Source organism: Papaver somniferum, chromosome 5 (genome assembly GCF_003573695.1).
Source record: "Papaver somniferum cultivar HN1 chromosome 5, ASM357369v1, whole genome shotgun sequence".
Taxonomy (NCBI): Eukaryota; Viridiplantae; Streptophyta; class Magnoliopsida; order Ranunculales; family Papaveraceae; genus Papaver; species Papaver somniferum.
This window is the reverse complement of record NC_039362.1, coordinates 89339502-89353077: the sequence shown is the minus strand read 5'-3', so window position 1 is coordinate 89353077 and position 13576 is coordinate 89339502. Positions and strand designations below refer to the sequence as shown.

The 13576-nt window shown below is 36.9% G+C and overlaps 1 protein-coding gene across 2 annotated transcripts; it reads right to left on the bottom strand.

Moving 5' to 3' along the window:
* Positions 1 to 1404: 1404 nt before the first annotated feature.
* On the bottom strand, positions 1405 to 13010 carry LOC113282169 (DExH-box ATP-dependent RNA helicase DExH3-like). Of its 2 annotated transcripts, none has more exons than XM_026531121.1 (19): positions 12566 to 13010; positions 11408 to 11562; positions 11212 to 11299; positions 10552 to 10806; positions 9791 to 9886; positions 8796 to 8984; positions 8527 to 8686; positions 8099 to 8229; positions 7504 to 7671; positions 7118 to 7390; positions 6495 to 6689; positions 5271 to 5474; positions 5014 to 5083; positions 4777 to 4925; positions 4227 to 4535; positions 3887 to 3946; positions 3579 to 3731; positions 3363 to 3473; positions 1405 to 2735 (listed from the first exon to the last, which is right to left on the bottom strand). In XM_026531121.1, exons 4-19 carry the CDS (start codon positions 10711 to 10713, stop codon positions 2247 to 2249), a joined length of 2919 nt encoding a protein of 972 aa, XP_026386906.1. In that variant the 5' UTR covers positions 10714 to 10806; positions 11212 to 11299; positions 11408 to 11562; positions 12566 to 13010; the 3' UTR covers positions 1405 to 2246. The 2 variants fall into 2 exon arrangements, with proteins under 2 accessions (XP_026386906.1, XP_026386905.1); XM_026531120.1 differs by having other exon boundaries at positions 10552 to 10797.
* Positions 13011 to 13576: the final 566 nt, after the last annotated feature.

Below are 13576 nucleotides of genomic sequence, written 5' to 3'. Positions count from 1 at the left end.
AAAAGTTCAAAAAGTTGGTCATCTTTAGACTCTTCCAATCTTCTGCTTCACAATTGACTTTGAATCATCATCATTCATTAAACTATTGCTATCCTCCTCCTCATAATGGGAAAATATCATATACCTACTCATATAACATACTGTATGGTCCCCCACTGTCATGAGTACCAAAGAAAAAACTTACATGTTAAGGGGTTTTAAATGCTTATGCTTACATATTCCCAATTGAACTTTTCCTTTCTGATGACATCTACTTGACAGAAAAAATAGCAAAAGGAGGATTTGCCAAATCTCTTCAATCATCACTGGCACAAGTAAAGCATGACTTGCATGAGAACTGTAGATCCAACATCCAAGTTTGCAGTTGAAAGTAATGCTTGATTGCATGACAAACTTTAAGCATGATCAGGCTTTTAGCTGCCCATTTCTGCAAAATTGGAAGTTGCAACCAAAATGTGAAATTTCTAGCGTCTTAAGTGACCCTTGTTGACTGTTTCATTCACTATATAAACGCTTTGAGACTGGGTTCAGGTTTCAAAAAGATCATATAGACTCCATTGCACTAAAAAAAAAAAGACCCACAGTTGCTTGGGCTTGTTCATTTTTGGTTTATGATACCACAAATGTGAAGTCTAAATTCTGAAGAATAAGAAACGTAGGAAAAAAAAGAACCTGAGCATAGTCCAGGTACAAACCGTACAGCCGTCCAATGATTAGATAAATTGATGAAAGGGTAATGTAATTAAACCATACTTCAAGAATTTCCATAGAAAGTTGTAAACAGCCAAATGAAAGAATCTAATAGAAGACATTCAAAAGGGGCAGCAAGCAGCGTGCCCATTAAGTTAGGACATTAAGCACCCCCGCGAACTTCTCTTGGGGACTCTTGCTGAAAACTAGGCAGATTAAACCTATAAATACCAAAGGGACATAATTCATACTCCCAAAGGGACAACTAACTATAAATACATAAGAGTTGGGACGCTGGAATTTTACTCCTAGAAACCTTTAAGCAAGCTTCATATGACCTGTGTGACAAGGTGAGGAAATCAGTGTGTGAACATAGTTCATGTGCCGTGTTTAATGGATTCAAAGTTCATGTAATCCCTGTTCTAAGCTTTTATCAGACATGAATTTATTTTGACGTATGACTGACACAACAACAGCCAAGACTAAAGAGTTTCTGCATAAGTCGAATACACTATGCGAGATGAATACATTATACATGTACATCTGTATATATTTTTAAATGCTGAGAGGCTCTCTAATGAACCTTCTTTTTCTATTTGCTTTCGCAGTATTTCCCGCTCAGATGAGTTTTTCAATAAAAAGCTGGGACCAAATAGATGCAACGGGCACTCAATACCCCGACACTACTCCAAACAATAAAAAATAGAACACCAATAAGGTATAAGTTGATCTGCATCAACTAGTATTCAAACCATGAGGATAAAGTTGCAGTAAGAAAAGGGAACACAAACATGTAATCAGTGTGGATCCATATTTGTCTTACTACACAACCAATGACTCTCATTGTTTGACTATCCAACACTGATTGTTTAACAAGGATTAGATCTCTCATACAGTACACTGAAATCACAACAGTAAAAAAACAAGGAGAAGAAACGACAAGCTTGTGCCATCCTGTCTTTCCTTACCTTTGCCTACCTGTTTCTTAGGGCATTATCACATGTTGGTGTGTCAGAAATCTTCTACTAATCAACAAAGAAAAACATAGATCTCCCTGAATCCAAGACAATTTGACATAAACAAATATAGATAAGACCTACATAAAAATCTAAACTAAAGCACAAAGATGTTTTGAGGATTTACAAAAAGATAGTTTATCAATGGATTACTCTGACCCGACTTGTCCAGATATGCATGCAGGTAACCAAAAATGAACACGATTGGAGTTAGAATCAATGTGATCCCCTTCTGCATTAAAAAAAGAATATTACCGTTCTCTGATCCAGCATCCCTGTCACCATATTCTGTTTCCCTCTCAAGTTGTGTAGCATCACTGGATTCCTCTGCTTTTGGAACTTCACTTATTCATACAGCTAAAGTACTGCAGAGCTCCCGAGGACTGGATTTGACAGATCCACTATGCCAACCCATCAAAATTTTCCTTTTGACCAATGAGGCTGTTGTTTCCCTATCACAATATACAAGTCAACAACATTTAGGCTACAAGGAGTTCCAAGTGAGACCCAACAATTTCACTTCAGGAGGTATATCATGTTTTATCTATGCTGCTTTTTGTTCTTGCTTGGTTTTAGCAGTGCAGACATGCGTTCAATATCTTCAGGTCTTGATTGCTTTCCACCCATTAACCACTGCAAAGCCTCTGCTGCAGCATCTTTCTCTGCAAGCTTCTTGTTATTGCAAGGCTGTCCAACAAATTCCATTCCATTGAACTCTACTGTGGATTGAAACTGAATGTTTCTTACTTGTTTTGTCTTGTAAAGAGGAGCCTCATGACCCGCTCTGGTCACCAATGTTTGAAGTTGGCTCTTGGAATTATCACCCCCGGGTCCACTTCCATTTCTGGAAATCGCTCCTGGTGCTGGTGCTGGTGGTGGAGGTGTTGAGGATGTTAAAAAATTTGTTGACGGTCTTATGATTTGCCTGTTTAACACAAACCTACCCTCACATCGATCCTCTGATACAAGCAACCGCACTGCTGATAGCAGCTCTTGAAAACAATGGATATCCATCTTAGGATTCAGAAGCTAATCAGAAAGATAAAATCACCCAGTGAGTGCAAATGTAAAATCAGTAAAACAAATTAAAATCAACCAAATGAAGCAAAACCAGGATAGAACTGTATGCTTTGCAATTATCGCAAATGTGGATGGGCATAAGGGTTCCATTAAAAGCTAGGAGCAAAAATGCTGCCATATGATGAAATATTTATGTCACATTTGGTTCACGCCCGAAAAACCAAAATAGAATCCAAAAACTGGGTCGAATTCCAGAACTAGTAAAGATCTGGAGAACACACTACATATTTCTGTAGTGTGTTCATTCTGAAGAACAAACTACATGTCTGAACCGAAATAAACTACAGTTTCAGGGAGAACAGACTAAAACCAATTTCCATTCACATTTTGCATATTTCTGTGCCGCAACCAAAACTCTTTTCGGAAATAAGAAACTAATCAGAAGCGGTGGTATTCTTATAAAATGTACTTGTTTATTAAACAGTGAACTGTTTTGGGCATCACTAACGAAGCAAACCTCCTAAAAGTTTTCCTAATCATGTATGGTTCAAACATTTTATACACTACCATAATGATGAGAGTTATGAATCATCAACCAGATAACCAACAGCAACAGCTATGAAAGATCCTACTTACTTTTGTCTGAATTAGCTCATCAAACTCTCTCTTTATGGTAAGATATATTTCTGCTAAGGCAGGTGTCATGAAAAACTCCAAATATCCTCCCAACATTTTCAAGTGCCCATCCTACAGAGATATGAAATAGTCTCAGTTTAATCCAAACCAAAGAATATAGGTAAATTCTAAGAAATATTACCCCGATTTTTAATATAAAGTGTTACTGAAACTCACCAGCCCTCCTTTAGATATGTTTCCACCAAACAGGAGAAGTATGGAATCAGATATTCCCGTTGAATCGCGCAGAAAAACTGTGTTTACTTTCACCTTCTCATTGAAAACTAACCATGGATAGGGGATGCTTGATTCTTTACCATTGACAGAGTTCTAAAAAGACAGCAAACAGCAGCAACAAGCAGAATTAGAAGCATATGACCAGATTTTGTTCTCCATGATAAAATTGCGCAGATGAATATTTAAAAAGCACAGTAGAGAATTAACCAGTAACAACAGGAAAGACAAGATCAGCAAAACAAACCCACCGAATATAGAAGGACAGGACCATCCTCCATTGTCTTCAATGAAACTGATTTTTCCTTGTTCTGTAGATTCACTTACATTAGTATCACAACGAGTACCACAAATCATCAGAGGAAGCAATTATCAATCATACAAAGACATCAAACATTCAAAGAAAGAAGAACGAACGAGAGGTAAAGAAGAGGTTGCATCACAACCTTATTCGAAATTAGAGGAGCCTATATGATATAGTGTTCCAAAAAAATTTAGTTTGGAGGAGCATTTCCAGTGAGAGCTCAATGATAACTCAATGTAACAACAAAAGATCATGCAGAAGGAATCATTTGAAATTGAGAAAAATACCATAACCGAGCAAATTCCAGGGTGAAGTCCTGCGCAGATAACTGCTCTGACTAAGTGCTCATCATGGCTCCACGCATTGCAGGTATTTTGATCGTTACTAAACAAGCCTGTATCCATAAGCAAAGAAAGGAACTGCTTTCGCAGGGAATCAATAGCTTTCAGTGTTTGAGCAGAAAGAAAATTATTCCAGCAGTATTCATATCCAGCTTGTTCCCTTTCAGCTTCTTTCCAGCCTTCATAGGCTCGCACCACTGTAAGATGGTCACTATAATATCGGCCAGCAAACTGGGATTTTGCAGATTCTGCGAGCTACATAAAAATGTAACAGAGACTTCAGACACATTACCAGCATTCTGCCATGCTTCCTAGCATGCTGCACTGCCACTAGTAAGAAATCTACAACATCAATTTTCTCTCCATTTTTTTTCGTAGTTTTCTCTTTATTCACATAATATTAAACAGCCTATTCATCAACAGCATTGAAATAAGTAATATGGTTGTCTAGTAGCAGACTAGCGAGATAACTCAAATGAGAACTACATTTACTTACATCTTTCTTATCAAGTGGCATAAGAAATGGATCTCTGACACTCAAACCAGCAACGATAGTTACTATTGGATCTAGGCAATGGAACATAGCACCCAAAATCAGCATCTTTCCTAGCTTAGGCTCCACAGGAAGCATTGACAAGTGGTGTCCTGTCAAGTGAGTCACGCAACTTGATTAATTAACTTGAGGGCCATAAAATTTTGTCGTGAAAAATAGACACGGAAAATAGTTAGTTACCTAGAATAGTAAGATTTTCCTTCGCATCCAGTGCTCCAATTATTTTCAAATACTCAACAGCATTTTGAACCTAAAACGAGGTGATTCAGTTACTATTCATAGAAGCGGAAAGCATGAAAAATATGATATATTTTCATATACAGAGAACTAAAACATCTTCGAATGCTAAAAAGAAGTGAACGGATCCCCACTGTGCCACGCAGCAAGCTCAAACATTATGCAAGGTAAGAAAAAGAAAGCATATAGAAATGTCTTACAGATAATAACTCTGGTGATTGCAAAGCTCTAGAAAGGAAGTCCGAAATGCTCCCAAGCTGTAGACTTTTGATTTGCAAGCACAGTGATTGCAATGGTGTCCTTAGAAGTTCTGGAAGTTGGTAGTCTGCAAAGGCATCATATACACATTTTGGATAGAGACGGTAGCACTCGCCTGGTTGAACCCGACCAGCTCTTCCTCTTCTCTATATGAAGGACAGAAGTGAAAAGTTGCAAAAACAAATCAAAAACATAAGACGAAAGAAATGCCAAGAGAAAAACATGATACTCGTTGCACAATCCCAAATGAAATAATATTCCAAATTATGACTTGAGAGACTTCAACACTAAAATAAACCGAGTTGCACATCAAAATCTACTACCAAATAAAAATTATTTGCCTTGTTGTTATAGAAATGAGAGGCTTAGGGCAAAGACCTACTGGAACACCAATGCATCAATACTGACCCTAAAACACCGGGTGAAGTGTCTAAGGTGATCACTCACTCAGTAATCGAGCATTACTAAGTGAGCACGTGGTCATTAGGTAATCGGTTGGCTGTGGCACTCGCTGACTCAACGGGAGCCCACAACTTGTATAATAGCTAGCTATAAAAACATCGTACCAGACTGTATACAGCATATTGTTTTATAATATGATAGGGTTTTCAAAATGTTTATGGAAACATAGCATACACTTTTTAAGTAGCAAAGCTTCCGTCTTATGTTAAATGCATGTTCTTAACGATTTATAAAGTACTAAAATAATGCATAACAGGAGCTATATTCAGGTGAAAAGATTTCCTAAAGGTGATTGGAAGTGCATCACTTGAAGTCAACACAAGATAAGCTCTCCGTACCCTTTTTCTTCCATCACAATCTAGTTAATAATTTTATTAGTTTCAACAGAAGCCCTTAATCAGTGATTCAGTAGACATAATTCCCTTGTCTTTGGCTACAGAATCAACACAGAATGTACAACGAACTCAAAATATTTACCAAAACAATGAACCAGCATTTCTTCAATAAAAGCTTTCATTTTCTAAACTAAAGGCTACGAGGTTATTTCCTAGCAAACAAGTAATCATCAAAATTGCAAATGGCACATTTTGGATACAATTTCTTAAGTTCAAAATTCTAATCAACAACTCCCAGTCACTAACAAACATGTATTAAAACTCAAGCGTCGATCAAAGATCTACTGCTTGATTAGTAGATAATCTTACCTGTAGAGCAGCGGCCTTTGAGATCCATGACGGAAGCAAACAAGGAGTATTATTCAATGCGTCATAGGAGGACTCTTTTGCTTTCCCGCAATCAACAACAAAGACCACATCATTTATGGTAATGCTAGTCTCTGCCATGTTAGTAGCAAGGACTATTTTCCGGACCTCACCATCAGGCTTATCAAATATCAACCTCTACATGAGAATCAAAGAAAACATTCAAGAATTAACAACAAATCAAGTGTGGCATAAAGCTGATGAAGTAGCCATGTTTAGCAGAGATAACCCAGAGGCTACAATATCTGGTGGGATATGCATCTAATATTCTGGTTTGTGTAGTATGTCTGAACAATGTAACAATTACTAACTATTCTGAAAAGAAAAATAGTAAGGCACGCCATTTCGACTTTAATAATAACCCCAGTGCTGCGGTAAATGATCCATGAAACAATTGATGATCCGGGGTGAGCTTCTTTTTTTATTTATATTTCTGGCTTTGCTATAAGCCAAATTGGCATGGTCATTATGTTGTCAGAGAAGTAATTGTGCCAAATCAAGGTTCCAAACGATTAAAAAAATAAAAAATTAATTCAAATGCCATTGCTAGTGAACATTGAAGGTACCTGGTCAGAGCTGGCCATTGAACCATGACATGTAAGTATTAAAACTTTGCTTTGATCACCCAAATGGGGATGAGCTTGAAGCTGATCTTTCAGAGCATTAATATCATCCCACCCAGTCATAAAAACCAATACAGCACCAGGTCTTTCCTTTTGACAGATGTGGCACAAGATGTTTTCTATGAGGTTAAAACCAATCAAATCCGGATTCCAGCAGGACAATGAATCTCTAGTCTGTGGAGTATACTCCTTAAAGTTGGCAGCCTCAAGTGCATCCTGCTCATTTTTAAAAGTTAGGATAATCTAATGTGATAAACACCTACTAGCTTGCAAACATTATATAATTTATATGGAGCAAGTAGCATTGCCATTTGCCAAGACAAGCATACCTCGACAACAAAAGCAATTCTGCTCTTCCTCTTTCTGACACCTTGTTTTTGTGTTTTCCATGTCTTATCTTGACCATAATCATCAACTTGATTATATGGAGTTAACTTATAACCCGTCATATCCAGAACATCCTCCAAGAAATGAGTTTGAACTGGGTATGTAAAACCCTGAAGATTGACCACAGGTTAATATCGTTACACCGAAACGCCATAAATTATGTTGATGCCAACAATCTTTTCCACTCAAAAAACCATAAAGATGTTACAGTAACTCGGCACATCCATTTCTTCCAGAAGAGCATTTTACAATAAGTCAATAACTACTAGGAATTATACTATTCATCCGAAAGATATGAGAATGCGAAAATATACGAGTATGAGAAGTCAGACATCATAAAAGCACAACCCACAACAATTGCAGTGTGGGAAAGAAGATGAAGACATCAAACAAAACAGAACTGAATGCTTTAGGAAGAAGAAACATAGATGCTTACCAATTAGACACTCTCCATAAATAAGGTGTCAATGAAATAAGCTTCTAAAAAACCTGGACAACAAATATGAACGGTCCTGCTCACGAGAATTTATAACTTACAGGTATTTGTAACATTGGAGCACCACCAAAGTATGATGAGAAAAGCTCCGCATTCAAGGTAGCACTCATTAATATTAGCCTCAATTCTGGCCTACGAGGAAGGAGGTCTTTTAAGACAATAAGTAGGAAATCTGGATAAAAGAAAAAACACGGTAAGAATTCATTTCAGAAGCATGTTAGTAAGTTCCACTATCAAAATTTTGGGCAAGGAAGTTAACATCTCAAGGTGTCAGGACAGATTTTGAAGATTTTCAAGGTATATATAGTAGTTCGCACTTTATCTTCTTTTCTCATCTCAGGGTAAATTTAGCAAAATTTATCTCACATCATTTTGTTCCCAGTTTGGACATATTTTTCTCATGAGAAACACGTTGACACCAGGAATTTAACCTTTTTGAGTGTAAAGAAAACTGAATCTTAAGATTTACCTTCATTCATCCCACGCTCATGAATCTCATCGACGATAACATGAGTTACGCCTTTCAAATTCCTATCGACCAGCAATCTTCTTAACAAAATGCCTGTGGTGCAGAAAAGAAGCCGAGTATCTCTGCTTTTGATACCCTCCAGTCGAACCTTATAACCAACCTTTACGAGAAAAAAGTAAAGAATTACATTAGATGACTTGATACTACAGATGACTTTTTCAAAGACGAGATTCAGACATGTACCAATGCTACTCAGTGGAGAAACTTACAGATTCACCAATTTTCTCCCCTCTCTCTGCTGCAACTCTTTCTGAGACAGCCATAGCAGATATTCGTCTAGGTTGAGTACATATAACATTACATAAAGCCCCATGACCAGATTCTATCTCAGACTCTAAAATGTACTGAGGAATCTGCGTGGTCTTACCACAACCAGTTTCACCTGAGACAACAACAACCTGAAATCACTCATCAGAAGAGCAAAACCATCAGTACAGGTAATAAAATCCTTCCTAGTAATTAAGAGATTAAAAAGACAAAACTGATGAACCAAATGCACTGTAAACCATGATTAGAAATCCATCACATATGTTTTCTCTTAGATGGGTGTATCTTATTCCCCAACACATAACCATATATAAGGTTTTTGAGACAAAAGATAAATTCCCAAAGCTAAGCAGGATAAAGTACCAGCTGTGGCAGAACAAGAATTAGAGATGGGGTGCCATCTGCAACGCTAAATACCAAAAAGAACATACAAAAGACACGGATTTTTCATGAATAGTTGAACTTTTGTTCTCGTAGCGAAACCTTAAGGTACTCCAAATTTCTAACTGCAGTTAAAGAACTTGTGAGTTGAGACCCATCGACTGTATAACTAAACTACACATACACAGTAAGGTAAAGGATGATAGCAAATTTTCATAAATCTTGCTAGGAAACAGTACAGGCAAGTAACAACATACTTTCCGTATTGCTGTAGCTTAAGGGATGAGGTCCTCTATTAGGACAAACAACGAGAAACTGCAGCCTAGAATGTTTCTCGTGTAGCTTTTAAGGGAAGTACTTTTTTTTTGCTGGTAGGCTTTTCAGCTTTGGAGAAAAGCAGATTAGGGCATAGTGAACTAATGCGGTACAAAATTATATCAAATTTGAGTGTCGTCGTAAATTCTAAAATACAGGTGTATGATCATGAAATCTGACATGCTTTAGTTCAACAAAAACATGCAGAAGGTTCCAAACAATAACTGGACAAAACCTTCACCTGATTTTGTGAAATGGTGGTCAGTAGTGCATCCCTTTCTTCGTAAGCTGGGAGACTTTTACGAAATGCTTGCATTTTTTGACCTTCTTCTGATTCCTACACCAAAACGAGTTGCTTCTCAGAATCAAAAATAGCAAAACAGTACATGCCATATGATAGAAAGGTCAACAGAATGATCTAACTTGGTTTAGTTATTAACGTAAATGAGCATGGCCACAAGGAGTTTCTCATCGACTGTTTCAGAGTAATATGAAAAGGCTAAGGTGAAATACTGGCTTTTGAACTGGAGAGACATCAACAATGAGGTACAGGATATTCAATAAGCAGGTCGCAGCATGTGTCCTCTTTCTGTAGCTGCAAACTAAAATCCCCGTACTCTTGCTACTTTTACACAGAAAACAGCTGGACAATGCCTAGTAGAACCAGGATATGTACATCTATCAGTAGTGACTTGGTGTCAGAACCAAATTAACGCTATTGACCAGTTATTTTGTGTTTTTTGTTTGTAATCGCGACGTGATTACACTTAAAAGCTTCTAAATAGGAATAAGTATCTAAATTAAATCAGATCAACACATTAGTCGTAAATCTAACTTGATCACAAGCTGTACATGACCATGAAAACCAACAGATCAGGACATCCTTTGGCTGAAAGGCATATAAAAATGCGAAAGAAAAGCATGCACCGGCGAATACTAGTGCACAGGGTAATCTTTTCCAAGAAAAAACAAAAGTGGTAAATAACTTAATGCACATGAAACCTGCCAAGCCTGTTGCTGACTGCGCAAATGTAAGCTTCTCCGTTTAATGATTTTCTCCATCACAGCACTTGTCGATGTCTGCAGCTCCTGTTGCTCAAAAAGCCCGTCGTCAGTGGCAATACTGCCATAGCTGCTTGATCTGGAGAAGGATACCTTTGGCATACTTCCAATATTCCAAGGCTTCCGGGAAAAGTGCTCCCTGAGCAGAACATCCACTCTTCTTTCCAAACCAAAATGTATGACCACCTGTCAATTCTTAAGAACATCAAAGACACGTAATGTCTTTCTCATATCTTTAAGATATATCATATATGATAAAAATGTAAGGGATATCATGTTATCCAGAGACAGATGAAGAAACACAGGTACATTTAAAGGACAATAGTACGATAAGAAATTCTGAAACAACTTCGCTAATTATGAGAAATTTTAATTCTCTATGAGAGGGACATTTATAAATATATTTTTCATTTGTCCAGCTGACGGCCAACATTTTTCTCTTTTTGTTTGCTTCTTTAGGATTCAAGTTCCCAATTAAGTTAGTCTCTAAGGAATGTTTTTGTAGAATTCATAAGGGCACGCAGTTGTAAGTTTATAGCCATTATATATTTAGCATACACAACGCAGTTTCATGATATGAGTGAAAATCATGGAAATTACCTCTCTCTGTGGACGCTTGTCATCTAGATCGAATCTGTAGTTAGGCAGCGGCACCTTACTAACAACAACTGCTCTTGCATATTGACGACTGGCAAAGTTTAACAATATCTTTTTAGTCTGAAAGTTATAAGATAATTCAATCATTCCAATGAGAAAGAAACAAAATACAATATTTTGGTAAAATATTCAGATGTACCTATACAAACCCATTCTTGTTGCCAGTGCTGAAAGTTGCTCAAACTCATGTCTGTCCTTTTTATCTCTTGACACTGTCTCTTGTTCATCATTGCTGCGAATGAGCATGTTCAACTTCCGTTTCCACTCATCAATACCATCAAACGTGGAAGCACCCTGGGAGCCATAATTGCATACATGAACATGAGTTTCACAACTAGTTATAACAGAATGTCTCCCATATACGACGACAGTTTGCATAATTAGTACAAGGATTCACAAAACTTGGTCAGAATCCAAGAATTAACAAAATTGCCTTTGGACGTATTTATTAAATGCAGCACAGAAAGCACTGCCAACAAAAAGCAAAGCATGTGATCTCTCTACAACATCCAAAGTCAATGATCAGATCAAAAATATTGCACAATTCCACACCAATCCTTATCACAACTTGAACCACCTGGAATAATGACCTTAACCAACACTAGAACTCAGTAAATCAGAATCGAACGCCCAACGATTCTTTTCATTAGTCCCGCACCAGAACTCAAAAATAGTTTCAATGCAGATAGTGCTCCAGATGTTTTTACTGCTATGAACAACTTATTCCGTGTCAAAAAGCACTACAGTACAAGTCATGGAACTAATTAACACAGTGCTATTTAACTGGCAAAATGCAAAAAGAATAATTACCTCAGTGAAGGTAATAAGAAATTGTGAAACACACTAAACTAGTGTAGAAAACACCGGTCGTCTATGTTATTATTCCTCATGAAGTTACAACATTTTGAAACATTAAGATACACACATAAAATATGACAACTTGGAAATGCAGTAGGTATATCATCAATTCATCTCTTCGTCATCTATTACAACTCAACAATGAGGTGGTAGCGACATACCGGAAATATATCATCAATATAATTTCTCTCATTATCTCTATCTTTAAGGTTACCAGTTGATACATTATCTAACGCGAAATGCACCCCACGAATTATCACAAAATTGTCATAATGCCTCCATTCCCTAAACCATAAACACGCCGAAAACTAACAATAGATTGTAACATTATCCACAAATATGAACTTCACAGCCATAAAATTTATGCCACAACTTTTGCATGAACAATCAGATACTAACAGTTGCCAAAAAAAATTTAAAAAGAAAAATCACTACTAACCTTACAATTGGAAGAAGAATAATCAGTATCAAAATCAGACTCATCTTCTGAAAAATCATTAGATAGTTGTTGTTGTTGATTATTATTATTATTAAGAGGAGCCACATATAAAACTGAACCTTGATTATCTCTGGAATCAAAATCAAGAGACCTAGTTGATGAAGAAATACTTTCAGATGAATTTGATGGAACTAATATAGTTGACCTTAATCTATTATGTGGTGGTACATAAACAGATGATGATGTTGAATAACCAACTACCATTTTTCTTCTAACCAAGGTTTTTTTAGGGTTTTGAAGATGTATAAACTTGCAGAATGGAGATGAACAACAATTTTGGGGAGGAGAACTCAAACAAAACATTATTTATATTTAAGTAAATGCTTTTTTTTATGATGTCATCATGAATTTAACCCCGGAGGACGGAGTTAGATTTTTCATGACGTTTTTCAGGAATTTTTTTTGTTTTTTGGGAAGTGATGGCGATGGTGGGTGGGATTTGAGGGAGTTACTGGTGATGAGTAAAATCTAACTGTAATTTTTTGCTGGATTTTACTGTTTACATCACTAATTTAAACCTTTTTCAGTGCTGTTGGCTAATTTTGGGAAGTTGGATAAGTTTAGGTCGATTTTTGTAGATTTACTCAGCTGTAAGTTTTCTAGATGGATAAAATCAACGGTTATCATTGGGACAGGTAATATCTACTGGGTTGAACACTTGGAAGTTGGAACTAACATGCTGAATGCCTGAATTCCACGAGTTGGGGGACACATAGTAACGGAGGAAACCGCAGCAAGTGGCTGTTTCACAAATTTGCGGTTAACGGATGGTGTTTCATTTTTTCTGTTTACATTTTGGGTTTTTTTGTTTTGCTTAGATTTGTGAAAATTTCTTCACTTTTAATCTTACATCCAGTTTGATTTCTGATGATTCGGCATAAGGATCTGACTCGACATCAAATTGTTTGTTATTTTAGTTTGAGTCAGGTTTGCCGGCTATCTGGCTTAACA

Coding starts and splice junctions, on each gene's coding strand:
- LOC113282169 (XM_026531120.1), bottom strand. CDS start 12,928: ATGTTTTGTTTGAGTTCTCCTCCCCAAAATTGTTGTTCATCTCCATTC. Junction 8,985..9,790: donor CCACCATTTCACAAAATCAG/GTGAAGGTTTTG, acceptor GAGTGATTTCAG/GTTGTTGTTGTCTCAGGTGA. Junction 3,732..3,886: donor GTCCTGTCCTTCTATATTCG/GTGGGTTTGTTT, acceptor CTGTCTTTTTAG/AACTCTGTCAATGGTAAAGA.